Consider the following 17,543-nt stretch of genomic DNA (forward strand, 5'->3'; position numbering starts at 1 on the left):
TTTCCTTTTAGGCTTCCAGTGTCCATACCATCGTAGTTGGTTCCTCTCAATAATGGACAGTAATGGTTCTTAGCGAGGGAGTCTCTAATTTTTGTTGTTTCTTTTCGTCTCCCCATGAATAAGTCTCAGTACTATCATCTTTTTGACTCCGAGTTCGTGTTGTAGATTCTGTGTCAGCACCCATGTCTCGCTCCCGAAAAGTAGTACTGGCCTCAGAATAGTAGTGACACGTACAAACATTTTTGGAAATTTACGTTTCTTTCAGGAGTAGTTTGTTAGTACGTGTCTCTTTGCATGTTGACAAAAGCAACTGCTGTTTTTTTTCTAGAAAGATGGACAATTATTGGCAACAGATGAATTATTAGAGCACCAATCTGTAATGAGCTGGAGTCTATCCCAGTTGATCTTGGCCGGGGTACACCTTGGACTGGTCACAGCACACATATTTGACGCTTATGGTCATTTTAAAATGGCCGTTTAACCCATCCATCCATTTTCTACCACTTATCCCTCCCAGTGGTTCTCAAAAATTGGGACGGGTTCCCCTGGGGGCGAACGTTCTTCATCAGTATCATGCGTCAAACCCCGCTTCGAAAAGCTGTGCACTACAAACGTGCTCATTGTAGCCATTAATCCTGACTTCCGCATTTTGAAAAAATTAAAATATCAGCACAGACTGTTTTATTCACTTTTGTTTTGTAGGTAAAGTGCTTTATCTATATATTGTGCTCCTTGATTTTATTATTATTTATTGAGTTTATTAGTTTCATTTTTCAGTATCAAATGGTTCTTGTTGGTCAAAAAAAAAAAATTTTTTTAAATAAGGTTAAAAAAACATATATTTCAGGCAAATTTGATGCATTTTAAATGTTTTCTGCTACAGACTAAAAAAACAATGTTAAAGTTACTCTTTGTTATAAGTTGATTTATATTTCTTTCTTTTTTTGTTTTCTTTAGGGATACAGTGTTCCGCAGAGGTGTACTTACAACAATTTTTTAGACACATGATACTATTTATAGTAATGATATAAAATTTATTTTTTCCCAGGGGGGAGGGGCGTAACAGAAAATAATTGAGAAGCCCTGTTTAACCTAACTCGCATGTTAACACATGCTACCTTATAGCGGGGTCGTGATTGTGTGCCGTGTCGTTGCCTCTCCAGTAGGAGACTCCGGGAGATGGCCACTGAGGACAAGTCCTTGCCGTCGGACTGGAGCGTGGAGCCGCCCGTCACCTCGCCTGCCAGCCCCTCCCACCTGACGCACTTCAAGCCGCTCACGCCGGAGCAGGATGAGCCGCCACTGCGCTCGGCGTACAGCTCCTTCGTCAACCTGTTCCGCTTCAACAACAAAGGTAAGCAGCGGCCTCGAGCCTGAAAACTGTAGTACCCTTTGTGCATAAAAACAAATATATGTACAACATGGCAGCAACAGAAACCAATGTTGTACTCGCGATAAACAAGAAGTGTAACATGCACACCCACATGCTAACATGCTAATGCTAATAAACAATTGTATTGTCTAATGCTAATAAACAAACAAGTGCCTGGCAAGTCATACGTGCACTTCCTAAAGTTGTGACACAAGAAATTATCGTGGACATTTTGTGAGCGGCATGAAAATAAACGCACAAAGACACGCCAACCTCACAATATGGCACTGACACAATAATAACACATTATTTTACATATATACATAGGTCTGAAAAGTTGCAAATGTCGATTTGGGAGGTTGCCTACTGCCACAGCTAATCACAGACCTTGATGATTATTTGCTTTCAAATGAGACTTGTCGGTGCAAGTTAAGCTGTTTGGGCTGTACATCTTGATGTATTGATGAAGTAAGGTTTTAAGTTGTTTCGTCCACGTATGAAACAGTAGTTGATTGAAGTCGCTCCATCACTGTATAAACACAAATGAGATTCACGTGTCCAAGACCTTATTAGAAGAAGCAGCTGCTGTCACAGTCTTGTGTGGTCATGTGGGGGAAGTTGCTCTTTCTTCCTGGCATCCGGCAGGTCACATGACATAACTGCGCCGGAAAAAACCCTGACTGTATCACTGCGTTACTGTCGTTAGACCTAGTGTCGGGAAACCTGCAATAAGGTTTGAGTTGGGTGTTGACTAGGAATGGGAATTGATAAGATTTTTCTGGTTTCGGTTCCACTTTTGATTCTGCTTAATTACTTGGTTCTTTATCGGTTCTCATTTGGATAAAAGCTTAACAATCCAGTTGATTAGATTTAACTTTGTATAGTTTAGAAGAAACATGAATGTACAAACTCAAAATTTAAGGTTTTAAGAGGCCGACAACCTCCACGGGGTCAGGGTTCCTCAGAAAATGTTTTCTTGAAATCAACTAATATAACAATAAGATTAATAGTCTACTGTAAAAATAAACAAAATAATACATAAAATGCTAATTTTTTAGAAGAATATATGAGCTGACCCCTCAAAAAAATAAATAAACTAGTGACAAATACGAGCAGGTCAAGGCCTATAAACATTACACATTATTTTGCAGAAAAATCAGTTTTATTTTTAGAAAGGATATGAGATTTTTCTGACTAATTACGGTGTATCCGCTTTGGAGAACAAATCTCAGACACAGAGAGGGAGGAGACTCTGTTTTGTCACGATTTGCGTGATAAGTGTTCATTTTACTTTTAAAGAAAATAAGATTAGCTTTTACAGTGATGTGCTAACATGACAGGCAGTGTTAGTTAGTTAGTTAGTTAGTTAGTTAGTTAGTTAGTTCTGTGCCGTGCGTGGTGATGTCAGGTGCGTCCACAGTCATCAATAACAACACTGGCAAATTATTCCTAGGAATCGGAATACTGGAAGCCGGTTTTAAACAGCAACCGGCTTTCGATTCCCATCCCTAGTGTTGACCTTAGCCACTTCATTAGGTACACCTGCACAATGTTTTCTAATGGTACTTTCAAATGTACAAACGTTACAATATTCGTCCTCGCTCGTGCACAGATGAGGGCCGTCCCCCCGTGGCAGCTTCGGACAAGCCGGACGAGCCAAACCCTTCCCCTCAGTCGGAGAGAAGGAGCTGGTCGTCCAGCTCTTCCCCTTCCGTCTACAGCTCCAGGGCGCACCGGAAGCCACATCCCGAGCACCTGCGACGCAGTTCCACCGCCTCAGGTAAAAACACACTTAATGCAGATGTTGTCTGGCTGGCTTTTTGCGATGTTTGATTTCCTGCTCTCTAAAACTGAAAGATAACATTCGTATGATAATATTGAAGCCAAATTTGTTTCTTATGTTGTCATTTCAGATAGCAGCAGGAAGTCTGATACGCCGCTGAGCAACCATGACCCCCGAACTGCTGTGCAGCTTCGCACGGCGCTGAAGCGACTCAAGGAAATTATGGACGGAAAGAGCCAGGTTTGGTTCCTCCGTACTTTAAGGCAGCATTTGCCATTGTGCATTTTTTACATGAGAGCAAGGGTGTCCGAACTACAGCCGCACTTGGTAGCACAAGTCCAATAAGCTATTTGGCCGGGCGTCTTCATATAGTATACAAATAGTCAGCAGTCTGATAGCTGCCATTTTGTCACCATCTGGTGGCAAATGAACTTAACTCAAGTCAGTGGCCATCAATTGTACATCAATGTCAATTTGTGCATAGCATTTACTATTATGACCCAATTCAAACAACATTCCCTAGTCGTGGTGCAGAATTTTTTTTAACTTGCACAAACATTCAACGGTCACACATAACACATCCTGCTTACTGAACGTTGTTGCTATTACAAAAACCGTCCAATCAGCATAAACAATTCAAAACAAAATTCAAAACATCTACAAGCCATTTTTGCACTTGCAATATATGAATATAAACAACTTATGGAAAAATATGCACTCTTTTTGCAACCTTTAAACACGGTGGGTGAAGAGGTAACAGACATTATTGCTTGCAATGTAGTACGTATTAAACACAGTAGAATATTTGTATTTATTGTACAGTAACGTTACCATATATAAACGTCCAACAATACAATGTATTTGGCTGATTTAGTTCTACAAAAGTAGTCAAAAGGGCTGATAACGGATATTACAGAAGCTTCTGTTATCGTCTACACTCAGGGCAGCCATCTTTGAAGCCAACTTAAAGGTGGTGAGAATTTTCCGACTTTCCGAGTTAAAATTTCTGACGAGGAACCCAGAAATTCCGACTTAAAACGACGAGAGAAAGAGTATTTAATAGTCCTCTCTGTCAGTATGTGTTGCCAACATAATGAACAAAAATACATTATTTGTAATTTAATTAATAGTACCATAATGATTTTTGGAACCTTGAGTATTGGCCTATATTGGAACCTTGAGTATTGGCCGAAACCGATGTTGATCCGATCTGATATCAGCACAAACCATACATACTTTTCTTATTTTGTAGTGTGAAATGTTAGAGAAAGTTTGATCTGGGGAAATTAATCAAACAGAACAGTGTTAGGTATGAAAAATATTAACTGATTTATTATTAACCGTCTGGAATGGACTTATGCTGTCTTTAACTTGAAACATAGTACGTTGAATGACGCAGACACATTTGTTACTGGATACTTTCTAATAGGCTTTTAACTTGGAGACTTTGTAGGTGTAAGTAATATGCAACTATAAATATGTTACACTTATTTATATTGACAAATTTGCTGTTTTAGACTGCATTATTGTTCAATTAAGGACACTTCTATATCTAGCTTTTGTGCTATTGTGTGCTTAGCTGTTGTGCAGCTGCGAGGTCCTGGTAGCCTATGCTGTATATAACCTACCATGTTTACCTTTTGTAAACCTCACTAAAATAGAAGAAAAGACCAACCTTGTGTGCTGTGGTTTCTTTGACGATGTAAAGTGCTTTGATTCACTAGAGAAAAGCGCTATATAAATATGATTCACTTAACTTCACTTCGCTTATTGGAGGACATTTAGCAAAAAATCTGGACTGGCTGTCCGGATTTGCACAAGTAAACGTGCTGCAGAACTGCTTGCTTTTATTCACAATATACTCCATAAGTAACAACATTATAAATAGATAAATAGTTAGTGAAGTAAGTTATATTTCATATAGTGAGATAAATAAGATTATCTAGAAAAGGAATAGATGGATGAAATAAATTCACAATATTTATCATGGTTCTTCTTTGTACCGGTACTTTGTAGACACTTTAAGTTTGAAGAGTTTCTTTAAGTGGATTATACTAGTACAGGGGTCGGCAACCTTTACCACTCAAAGAGCCATTTTGGCAAGTTTCACAAATTAAAGAAAGTAATGGGAGCCACAAAAAAAATTTAAAATGAAAAACACCGCATACAAAGCTTTAATGCTTTGTGCTATGTTAACCAGGGGTCTCCGACACACGTACCGACACGCACTTTAATGTGGAAATTTTATGTTAGTGCAGCCCGCGAGTTTTGAATGAATGGCGCTTGATAGCGTCATACTTGCCAACCCTCTCATTTTACCCGGGAGACTTCCGAATATCAGAGCGTGATGACACTGCATTTGGCGCCCTCTACAGTCTGCCCTAACAGTGTACCTGCTCGACCACACGTAGAATGCAATTTCAGCTTGCTGACGTAAGTGACAGCAAGGCTACTACCTCAGCAGCCACACATCTTACACTGACGGTACCAATACCCAGAATCCCATGCAGTCCTAACTCTTCCGCTCAACCAACGCACGGTGAGGGGGGGGGGGTTGATGTGTGGGGGGATTTGGTGGTAGCAGGGGTGTATAATGTAGACCGGAAGAGTTAGGGCTGCATGGGATTCTGGGTAATGGTTGTGTTGTGTTTATGTTGTGTTACGGTGGGATGTTCTCCAGAAATGTGTTTTTCATTCTTTTTTGGTGTGGGTTCACAGTGTGGCGCATATTTGTAACGTAACAATGTTAAAGTTGTTTGATATGGCTACCGTCAGTGTAAGCTGTGTGGCTGATGAGTAAGTATGCTTTGCTGTCTCCTGTGTGTGCAAGTAATAACAACATGCAACATGTGGCTGGACTGGCACGCTGTATGTAAATGCTATAGAGGGCAATTACTGCAGTGCAATTACAGCACGCCCTTTATTTAGTAATTAGAGCATAAACAGGATTATTGTTTCCCTGGGAGTAATCTATGAGAGACACTGAGATCCATAATTCTCCTGGGAAAACCGGGGGAGTCGGCACGTATGTAGCTGAGCCGTATCAGAGTGGTCAAGGAGCCGCATGCGGCTCCGGAGCCGCGGGTTGCCGACCCCTGTACTAGTACATTGTTAGATGTCTTTGCTTAATCCATTCCATAATTTAATTCCATATACTGAAGCTCTTAAGTGTTGTACATGCGTACAAATGTTTTAAATGACATTTTTCTCTAAGATTATATTTCTCCTTTTGTTGAGAATAATTGTTGTACATTCTTGGGTAGCAGGTTATAGTTTGCTTTGTACATAATTTGAGGCTGTCTGCAAATGCACCAAATCATTGAATTTCAATATTTGTGATTCAATAAATAAAGGGTTTGTATGTTCTCTATATCCAACATTATGTATTATTCTAACTGATCTTTTTTGTAACACCGTTAGTGAATGAAGTGTACTTTTGTAGTTATTTCCCCATATTTCTGCACAATCACTCAGATATGGTAACACTAGCGAGCAGTAGAGAATATGCAGTGATTTTTGGTCTACAATATATTTTTTGCTTTGTTCATTATTGATGTGTTTCTTGCCACTTTAGGATGTATATTTTTATGATAGTTCCAGTAAATTCTATCATCATCATTATACCTAGAAATTCGGTTTCATTTACTCTTTCAAGTTCTATTCCGTCTATTTTTATTTGTGTTTTACTTTCCCTTTTACTGTTACCGAATAGCATTATTTTAGTTTTACTGAGGTTTAAGGGTAGTCTGTTTTTGTCAAACCATCTTTTAAATTAGTTAATTTCTTCTGTTATTATTTGTATTAGCTTCTGTGTGTTCTCTTCTGAACAAAACGCTGTTGTATCATCTGCAAATAATATTAACTTTAAATCTTTTGTAACTTTACAAATGTCATTTATACAGTACAGGCCAAAAGTGTGGACACACCTTCTCATTCAGTGTGTTTTCTTTATTTTCATGACTATTTACATTGTAGATTGTCACTGAAGGCATCAAAATTATGAATGAACACATGTGTAGTTATGTACTTAACAAAAAAAGGTGAAATTACTGAAAATTTGTTTTATGTTCTATTTTCTTCAAAATAGCCACCCTTTGCTCTGATTACTGCTTTGCACACTCTTGGCATTATCTCGATGAGTTTCAAGCACACCTGTGAAGTGAAAACCATTTCAGGTGACTACCTCTTGAAGCTCATCGAGAGAATGCCAAGAGTGTGCAAAAAAGTAATGAGAGCAAAGGGTGGCTATTTTGAAGAAACTAGAATAAAAAACATGTTTTCAGTTATTTCACCTTTTTTTTGTTAAGTCCATAACTCCACATGTGGTCCTTCATAGTTTTGATGCCTTCAGTGACAATCTACAATGTAAATAGTCATGAAAATAAAGAAAACCCATTGAATGAGAAGGTGTGTCCAAACTTTTGGCCTGTATTGTATAAAGATTATACAATTTTGGTATTGGTCCCTGTGTACGAGGTGTGCTCTATAAATAAACTTGCCTTGCCTATATTGAAGGTTTTAGATGCACGCTGATATAATCCGCTATTTGTTTTCTGCTGATATCGAATATTGAATCGGGACATCTCTAAATGTATTCAAAATGTTTTGTTTACCTTCCAGGACAGCGACCTGAAACAGTATTGGATGCCCGACAGCCAGTGCAAGGAGTGCTATGACTGCAATGAAAAGTTCACCACATTCCGCCGGCGCCACCACTGCAGGTTGTGCGGGCAGATTTTCTGCAGCCGCTGCTGCAACCAGGAGATTCCCGGCAAGTTCATGGGCTACACAGGTGAGCTGCACGGAGGCGTCGCCATGGCGCCCACCAACGAATAAGCCGAAGAAAAACCTGACAACTCTTTTCTCTTCACCACGTCACCTAGGAGACCTGCGAGCCTGTACGTACTGTCGTAAAATAGCGCTGAACTACGCTTACTCAGCGGAGTCGGGCTCCATCGGCGAGGACCTCAACGTCTTGTCTGACTCCTCCTGCTCTGTGTGTGTGTTGGAATCCAGCGAGCCACGGACGCCTGTTGGGGGGCGCAAGGCCAGCAGGAACATCTTCCTGGAGGAAGACCTGACCTGGCAGAGGTGAAGCAATCGTGACTTCTTTTTCTCACCTTTTGTTAATATTTATTTTTCATCAACACACAATGAAAATTTGCCTGAACAAACTGACTAGTCAACGAAAATGTCCACACAAACAGCGGTATTTTGAAAGCTGTATATTCTGCTGAGCATTTTCAAAGGAAATTATTCAGACAACTCTACATGAAACAACTATGACATTTTATTGATTATTTTCAAATTAATAGTAACTACATGTTACTGTGAGTCCACACATTATTAATTTCTTTCATAGGTTTAACATTTCCCAGATATTACTTGGTCTAATACAGTGGTTCTTAACCTGGGTTCGATCGAACCCTAGGGGTTCGGTGAGTCGGCCTCAGGGGTTCGGCGGAGGTCAAAACCCACCCGACTCATCGTGTAAATACAAACTTCTCCCTATCAGTGTATTACGGATACGGCAACAGCTGACTGGTTCGCAGGTGTGTAATTTGTTGTGAGTTTATGCACTGTGTTGGTTTTGTTGTTTGAACAAGGTGATGTTCATGCACGGTTCATTTTATGCACCAGTAAAAAAACATGGTAACACTTTAGTATGGGGAACATATTCACCATTAATTAGTTGCTTATTAACATGCAAATTAGTAACACATTGGCTCTTAACTAGTCATTATTAAGTACTTATTAATGCCTTATTCACAATGAATTGATTTACGTGGACTCCGACTTAAACAAGTTGGAAAACTTATTCGGGTGTTAACATTTAGTGGTCAATTGTACGGAATATGTACTGTACTGTGCAATATACTAATAAAAGTTTCAATCAATCAATCAATGGCCTTATTATAACCCTAACCCTCTAACCCTGACCCTAACCCTAACCAAATAACTCTAAATTAAGTCTTTATTACTTAGAATATGTTCCCCTAGTGACCAAATAACTCTAAATTAAGTCTTGGTTACTTAGAATATGTTCCCCATACTAAAGTGTTACCTAAAACATATAACTTTGTCTTGAATTTGACAAAAAAAACACATTTTATTTTTCACTAAAGAAGGGTTCGGTGAATGCGCATATGAAACTGGTGGGGTTCGGTACCTCCAACGAGGTTAAAAACCACTGGTCTAATAGCACCAACTGTGGTTATAATATTGGGTTCACAGCCTGCAACTCTTAGGTTTTTTAGTTGGGAAGAATACGCTAAAAATAAAGACAAAACATAGGCAAGGAATAACTCTTTAAAAGTGATTTAATTTACTATTTTTGTATACTGATTTATTTTTGAAAATATATAACATAGTATTGATGTGTTTGCTGTTTCCATCTGCTAGCACTGCTCCACCTAATTCAGCAAATCGACACACTTAATAATCAATCATCTCATTATTTTCTTCTTTTTTTTTATCACAGTCTGATGTTTCGGATTATTTGCTTTTTTCCCCCTGCTAATTACTTTTCTCCAGCTTTTTGGGTGTCTGAGTCAGAAACACAGCATTAAGGCCAAGTGGGGCAGTCACCTAACCTGACTCTCGCCAGACCCTTGTAGTTCGCTGAGCTCCACACAAGGATCTGGGCTCGAAGGCATTGCAAACTCCTTCAAGATAGCAAAAAATAATGAACCAATCAGGATCGCCGGGCGGGATTTCATAGATGTGACGTAGCGCCGAAGGGACTGTTTGATTCAAACAACAATGGCGGAACGGAGCGAGGGGTCGTGTGCTGACATTGATTCTGCTATTGCAACTGCTTTGCGACATCGATCGAATATTAATTATTTACAAGATGAACAGAGAATGGTTTTGAAGGCATTTATTGGTGCCAAGGATGGTTTGGCTCTTCTTCTGACCGGATTTGGATTTCCCAGCACCGCTCTCATCAGCGTCACAGGTTGATTTCGATGTGAGTGGTTGAAGTAGCACATCATTCAAGATAACGGAAAAGTGGTTTATCCAATGACATACAATGATTTTTTTTACAAGGCCCCACCTTCTAATATACATCTCCTATTGAGAACTCCCAGATTATTGTGTGGAGCTCAGCGAACGACAAGGATTTGGCGAGAGTCAGGTTAGCAGTCACCCACCATATCTAGCTGGAATTCTGGAAATAAATGTTTGGTTTCTTCATCAGTTAGCACTTGTACAAAAAAACAACAGAGCCATGGTCATGTAATTCATCTAATATCTACCCTTTTGATTTATTGTAAACATTACAATGATTAAGTATGTTAACCAGATTAATCACACTTTCAAATATTGATTAATTGCAGTTAATTACTTATTATGTGCATAATTTAATTTCTCTTTAAATAAGACCCCAATATTTTAACACATGGGACTTTATTTTTGGATGGCCAAACAGGAACGTTTATTAAAATGTTTCACTTGAACTTTTGAACAGTTTTGCAATAATAATACAAATGCGCATGGTCAAGATAAATTGTGATTAATGCGTGTTTATACAGTACATAATAAACGCAATGATTTTTATGTGTTAGTTTTGACAGCCCTAAAAGTATATATCCAAGATAGTATAATATAAATGTTTTTACAGTTTCCATCCACTTGCATTGGGGCTAAGTGGGCAGTGATCCACCAGAGCCAACAGATTGAGCTAAACCGGAACCTGCTTGGTAATAAATGCATATTACTGCTACTTGCAGGACTGGAGTGGAAGTGTAGTGCGAGTCAGAAAGACATGTTTGGGAATTTTTTGTAAATTTTGTTCATATTGTGCCTTTTCCGCCAATTACTTTCTTCCCGTTGCGTAGTTGTTGCTGCAGCTCCTGCTGTATAGACATGTGCGTAACGTGTTTAAGATATGTAGAAAACATTTTTTGAACGCAATCAGTGTATATATAGTATTTTTTAAGAATACCAGTGTACTGTATGTGAGGACATAACTTCCTTGCATGAATTGTTTTTTAAAACAAGTTTTCTATCTGTTTCTCTGCTTTTTCTGTGCGTGGTTGGGAAGAAAAAAAAAATTATCGCAAATGACAATTCACCTGATGTGTGCGCTGTTATAAATGAGCTTTTATTTTATGCTTGTGACTGCATTTATTGTAAGAGGGCGTCCTCATGTTCGTGGGTATAACTTAATCAATGAGGGAAAAAAATTAAAGAGAGTGCAGACAGTCTTTCTTAAAGGGGAAGTGCACTTTTTTGGAATTTAGCTTTTTTTTGGAATTGTGGCTATCATTCATAATCCCCAAGAACACATTTTGTTTTTTAATGCATTGTAATTTGTAACAGTGCCATCTACTGGCCAAAGTTGTAAGTACATGGCACTCAAGCAGCCCTATTCCATCCATCCATCCATTTCTACCGCTTGTCCCGTTCAGGGTCGCGGGGGTTGCTGGAGCCTATCTCAGCTGCACATGGGCGGAAGGCGGGGTACACCCTGGACAAGTCGCCACCTTATCGCAGCCCTATCATCATACTGTATTATGTTTATGATCGAGGGCGAGCACATGGCGTCAAATCTTTCTGCGGCGGTACAAACTTATTCGAAGCGGTCCGGCAAAAATGAATACGCCGCCATATGCTTAAAATGAGCAAAATACATAAATATTACATGTTTTTATGAATGTGCCTGTTGCTACATTGCATATACACTTACAGTGTGTATATGTGTGTGTATATAAAGCATTGGTGGAGGATTTTGGATGTTTTTTTAAGTGTGCTTTTATAGGCGAAATAGAGCGACTCTGATTACCTTCATTGTTAGATGACTTTTGCCAGCGTTTTTTTACCGAGTTAGAATGCATTAAAAAAACATGTTATTGTCTCATAAGGATGGTAAATGATAGGCAAACATTTTTTTTTAAAGTGCATTTCTCCTTTAAGCAAAGCATCATTTGGTAACAAATCTTCAAGCAGCCTTTATTTAAATGTTTTTCTCCATGCATGTACAAAAATGCTCTCTGAATGCTCAAAATCAAGTAAGGTATTTTTCATTACGCCGGCTTTCCAACAATGAGTTTTACAATCATCACGCTTGTTGTGCTTTGCTTGCGTTGAGGCTTGCCACTTTTTTTTGGTTTATTTTTCCTCTTCTTCTGTGTACATACCTCATAGAAAACTATCTTTCCTTTCTCTCCTGGCATAGAAAAACTCCCATTGGGATGAGGAAAACGTGAGTGTCGCTGTTTGTTTTTTTTCCCCTCCCTCCATTTCATTTGTCAGCTTTAACCGTGGTCTCTGTAGAGGATATAATGTTGTGCATGCTCACGCTCAGTGACGACTACCACTCTGGGGATAATAAAGACGACAATATCAAAGTCTATTGTGTGTGTGTGTGTTTGCCAGAATGATCCATCAGGAACCTCAAAAAAGTGTCCTGCCTTCCAGACTGACAACGCTGCAAGAAGACGTGTGTAAATCCCCCACCAGGAAGAGGTGGGTCTGCTAGCCCTTTAAGCACCGGTTTAAATATAATTATATAAATATAAAGACAATACAACATACATCCATAAACGTGGATGCCTATGCAAAAGTGCAATATATTTATCTGTACAATAATCTATTTATTTATATCTGCACCTTATTGCTCTTCTATCCTGCACTACCATGAGCTAATGCAACGGAATTTCGTTCTTATCTGTATTGTAAAGTTCAAATTTGAATGACAATAAAAAGGAAGTCTAAGTCTAAATAATATGACAATGATTAAGTTGTTCATATCTAATTGCATTACTAGTTACTCAAATATGTTGGATAGTACCACAAATATTCAAATAACCCCAAAATATATCTTTACAGTTGTCCCTCATCAAAGCGCGCTTTATAGTTTGCAGCTTCGCAGATGTTTTTATTTATTTATCATATTTTAGGGTTTTTTGGCCTGAATTCGGCATTTTGAAATATAAAAATTGCTAAATAAACTACAAATATCAATAGTACAGTAGTATCAGTCACTAGATGAGACCAAATTCAAATCTGTTCAGTCCGTGGCCACTGATTGGCTCAGCCTCAGGCAGTATTTTTTAGTTTTATTTCATGTCTAGAGGGCTCTCATAATGTAAAAAGCAGTATTTATATGGTCATAAACAGGTTTTTGTGGTCTATTTATCAAAAGATTCAATTCATAGTGAATAATTATGACTTCCTACTATTTTTTATAATTAACAGCAATACATGATGGTTTACTGAGTAAATCTTTCCTACTTAAGTTACTAAGTTTTTTTTATATAAAAAAAAAAGGTAAAAGGTCTTCATTGAACAGCAACCATTTATTTCATTTTATTTGATTAAATTTAAAAATGTTCATTACTGTATCTTATTTTGTCTGATTTTATTATATTTGTTTTTTTATTTTTTATTTTAACATAAATCACATCCAATATGTTTTTTGTGATTGGGACAGTAAATGCTTTCTCTTTCTTAAATTTTGAGGAATATTATTTTCCTGCCGCTCAAAATGTTTTTTTTACCTGGAGACTGCGGTAATGTGCACCTCAACTTTTAGGAAGATGCCCAATGGGTTAGGTTGTGATGGTCCACAACAAAGCAATTCGTGTTTCCCCAGTTTGGAAAATTCCCGGATTACCTGGAATTACCAGGAATTTTGAAAATGAATGGGCGAATTTATAAACTTCTACATATGCCACATTTCTCGACCAATTTGAGCGGTTCAAAGGTCAAAATGCTCCTTGCTCTTGATATTCAACGGCTAGCATGCTAAAACAGCATGAAATCTTGTTTTGCTAATTTTGCAAACCCAGAGTTATATAACATGGTACTTTACATAAGATAACTGTTTGTGACAAATGCAAACTCTTAGCATACTAACTTTTTTTGCCAATTTGGCCACCATACACTTAAGACTTTTAACTTGATATTTGGTGCATGCTAACATTAGTATGCTATCATTTTTTGCTAATTTTGCATGCGTACGCCTCAGTCATATAACTTGGTACCTGTCACATTCGTACTTGTTGTGATGCTAACGTTAGCATTTCACTTTGGCTTTTCTGCAGCTTGCGCACATACAGCATTTATTCCGAAATTGCATATTCTAGTTATCATTATCTTTCTAGCTTTAGTCACTAAATTAGGTTACTTATCCTATAAAGCACTGTCATTAGGTGCAAAATGACCTTGTGTTTTTTCCTCCATCAGATCCGCCAGCGTCACCACCCTGTCTCTAGACCGCTCTGGATCCTCCATGCTGCCTTCCTACGACACCTCGGTCAGCCCACCGACCACGCGGGCATTGACGGGCGCCAAGAGTGCCACCAAGCTTGACCACAGCGAGGAGGAGAGGAAGAACCTCCTGGTTGGCCGCCCCACTAGACCCGACTGTTTGTCACTAGGGGGGAGAGGTTGCCGATTTTCCACAACTGGCTTTTTGTCTTGCAGGACTCCTCCCAGCTGAAGGACCTGTGGAAGAAGATCTGTCACAACAACACGGGAATGGAGTTCCAGGACCACAGATACTGGCTTAGGACCTACCCCAACTGCATTGTGGGGAAGGAGCTGGTCAACTGGCTACTGAGAAACGGCACCATTTCCAACCGGTACCAGGACACTGTCTCACACCTGTCTCATCCTGTTCATGTATCTGAAGCGCAAAGGGAAACAGAAGCAGGTGAATAATTAGAATCTGACTGGGTTCTGGGATATCTGTTTTTCAGGGCCCAGGCGATTGCCATCGGCCAGGCGCTGGTGGACGGTCGCTGGCTGGACTGTGTCACCCACAACGACCAGCTTTTCAGGGACGAATACGCCCTCTACCGCCCCCTGCAGGTAACAGCCCCTTTTTGAGTTTCCTTGCAAGAGCAGCATCGCAGGTGATTCCTCCCGTCTGGTCTGCAGAGCACAGAGTTCTCAGAGACGCCGTCTCCTGATAGCGACAGCGTCAACTCGGTGGAGGGACATTCCGAGCCATCCTGGTTCAAGGACATCAAGTTTGACGACAGCGATACGGAGCAGCTGGCGGACGAGTCGGACTACAACATACCTAGTAGGTGTCGCTTGTGCATCACCTCTGTGATTAAATATTAGTTATTAATGAGGCAAAAATTGTGGGGTTTTAATAATACTTGTGAATATATTTGAAATCTATTTAAAAAAATAACACTTTAAAATTGAAAAACTGTTGACTCCAGACAATGCTTGTCATGTGTATGTGTGTCATGATGGTGAAGTACCGTATTTTTCTCACTATAAGTCGCAGTTTTTTTCATAGTTTGGCCGGGGGTGCGACTTATACTCAGGAGCGACTTATGTATGAAATTATTAACACATTACCGTAAAATATCAAATAATATTATTTAGCTCATTCACGCAAGAGACTAGCCGTATAAGATTTCATGGGATTTAGCGATTAGGAGTGACAGATTGTTTGGTAAACGTATAGCATGTTCTATATGTTATAGTTATTTGAATGACTCTTACCATAATATGTTACGTTAACATACCAGGCACGTTCTCAGTTGATTATTTATGCCTCATATAACGTACACTTATTCAGCCTGTTGTTCACTATTCTTTATTTATTTTAAATTGCCTTTCAAATGTCTAATCTTGGTGTTGGGTTTTATCAAATAAATTTCCCCAAAAAATGCGACTTATACTCCAGTGCGACTTATATATGTTTTTTTCCTTCTTTATTATGCATTTTCGGCCGGTGCGATTTATACTCCGGAGCGATTTATACTCCGAAAAATAAAATTGTGTATGCACGCTACAACAGCTTCTTCTGCCTTGCTGGATCGTGAATAATAATCCGTAGATTAAACTCTGTTTCATGTGTTAATAAGACTTCTGCTTAGTACAATTATCGTATTTGAGAAGTCGTAAACTGTCAGAGGGGCTTGAAAACTGTGTTATGCGTGTGTGCTAACGTGGAGTACCTTAACAGTTGATATTAACTGTCAAAAAAATAATTGGAAACAATCGATTGACGCTACATATATGTACTGTATTTTCTATTAAATACTCACATAGTTCAATGATCACAGTCCAGATTAAATTGTCGAGCAACCGTTAGTACAAGGATGTTCGAACATGCTAGATATTCGCATGGTGCACTTTCTTAGGTCTCAGCAGCACTCAGTTTTAGTTTCTCTTCTCACTCTATGCAAATAATCAACCGTAAGACAAAAAGATGGCGCAACCACTTGATAGTTGATAATGTTATTTGATTGGCTGTTAGCGTGTCACTTCCACTGATCAGTGATCATTCCTGTGTTGCTCTGTTACCGGAGAGCTAGTTTCTTTGTTCATGCAGCCAAACTCGCTTTGCAACGTCAGGTTTCTTCCGACGAAAAAGAGGGAAAAAAATACCAAACATTTTATTGAATGCATTTTTTATTGATATCGATTACACATCTATCGTGATATATCAATCTTATTTTATTGCCCAGCCTTGCTTGTTAGTTTTGCTGTATATTTTAAAATGTTTTACTGTTTGTTTAATGTAACAATGCAGCACATTCTACACCCCTAATTTTTTACATATATTATTCTGCCCTCCCTGAATGTTGAACTTTACAGATATGTTGACAGTCCTTTAAATCAGAGATGAAAAAGCTTTATATTTGTTAACTGATAGTTAGTGTAAAAACTAATATAAAGTTTTATTTATACAGTACATGTATAAATCATGTTAAACTAAGCATATAGTTTGGTAAATACTGGGGGGGACAATGTAACCATAAAGGATACAAGTTGGCTTTTATGCTGCTAAATTAATGCTACTGTAACGATATGTAGATGATCCCATTGAAAGGTTAACGAAAATTAGCATTAATGTTGTTTTAAACCTGTAAAAATGTTTAACAAATGAGATTTTAACACAACAAAATTGGCAGAAAACAGCAAATGCATTTGTACTTACAGACATATAGTCAGCAAACTCTGTGGAAACAAATATCGACTGCTAACTTTGTACTGTACTAGTAGGCCAGTCTGCTACTTGGCACTGCTGACCAACTACGGAAGCCTGTGATGTCAAACCTCAGACTTTTAAAACAAATAGTCAATTTCATGTGGAACTTGATTGCCAGGCGAGGACAGTACATATATCACCTGCAAGGTGAAGTGACACCTTCCAGTAAGACCAAAAATTTAATTTAAAAAAAAAAAAGTAAATTATTTGTGGCGGTCCAAAACGGATTCATGTAATGAATGCATTTACCTTCTGCTTTGAAAGTAGAGGATTAGTAACTGTTTTACTGCATTTATCTTTGTGTTTCATGAGATTTTGAAATTTACCTTTTATATTTGCATTCCAAATGATAAGAAATGTTAATTATTCCACATTTAAGGCATTTTTACACACAAAAAATGATTTTTTTTTACATTTAAACC

The 17,543-nt window shown here is 38.5% G+C and overlaps 1 protein-coding gene across 7 annotated transcripts in view; it reads left to right on the top strand.

The window, feature by feature from the left end:
- The window catches only part of pikfyve (phosphoinositide kinase, FYVE finger containing), a 49,505-nt gene that overhangs the window by 9,784 nt on the left and 22,178 nt on the right, over positions 1-17,543 (top strand). For 3 of the 7 annotated variants that reach the window (XM_062061606.1, XM_062061604.1, XM_062061601.1), the window contains exons 2-12: positions 1,164-1,354; positions 2,985-3,152; positions 3,286-3,395; positions 7,776-7,947; positions 8,039-8,246; positions 12,337-12,363; positions 12,537-12,626; positions 14,349-14,505; positions 14,589-14,746; positions 14,864-14,975; positions 15,045-15,192. In XM_062061606.1, coding sequence (XP_061917590.1) covers positions 1,180-1,354; positions 2,985-3,152; positions 3,286-3,395; positions 7,776-7,947; positions 8,039-8,246; positions 12,337-12,363; positions 12,537-12,626; positions 14,349-14,505; positions 14,589-14,746; positions 14,864-14,975; positions 15,045-15,192 — 1,525 coding nt within the window. In that variant the 5' untranslated portion in view covers positions 1,164-1,179. The remainder of the gene's footprint in view (positions 1-1,163; positions 1,355-2,984; positions 3,153-3,285; positions 3,396-7,775; positions 7,948-8,038; positions 8,247-12,336; positions 12,364-12,536; positions 12,627-14,348; positions 14,506-14,588; positions 14,747-14,863; positions 14,976-15,044; positions 15,193-17,543) is intronic. The other 4 variants (XM_062061607.1, XM_062061605.1, XM_062061602.1 and 1 more) reach the window with 2 other exon arrangements.

This window comes from Entelurus aequoreus, linkage group LG10 (genome assembly GCF_033978785.1).
Source record: "Entelurus aequoreus isolate RoL-2023_Sb linkage group LG10, RoL_Eaeq_v1.1, whole genome shotgun sequence".
Classification (NCBI taxonomy): Eukaryota; Metazoa; Chordata; class Actinopteri; order Syngnathiformes; family Syngnathidae; genus Entelurus; species Entelurus aequoreus.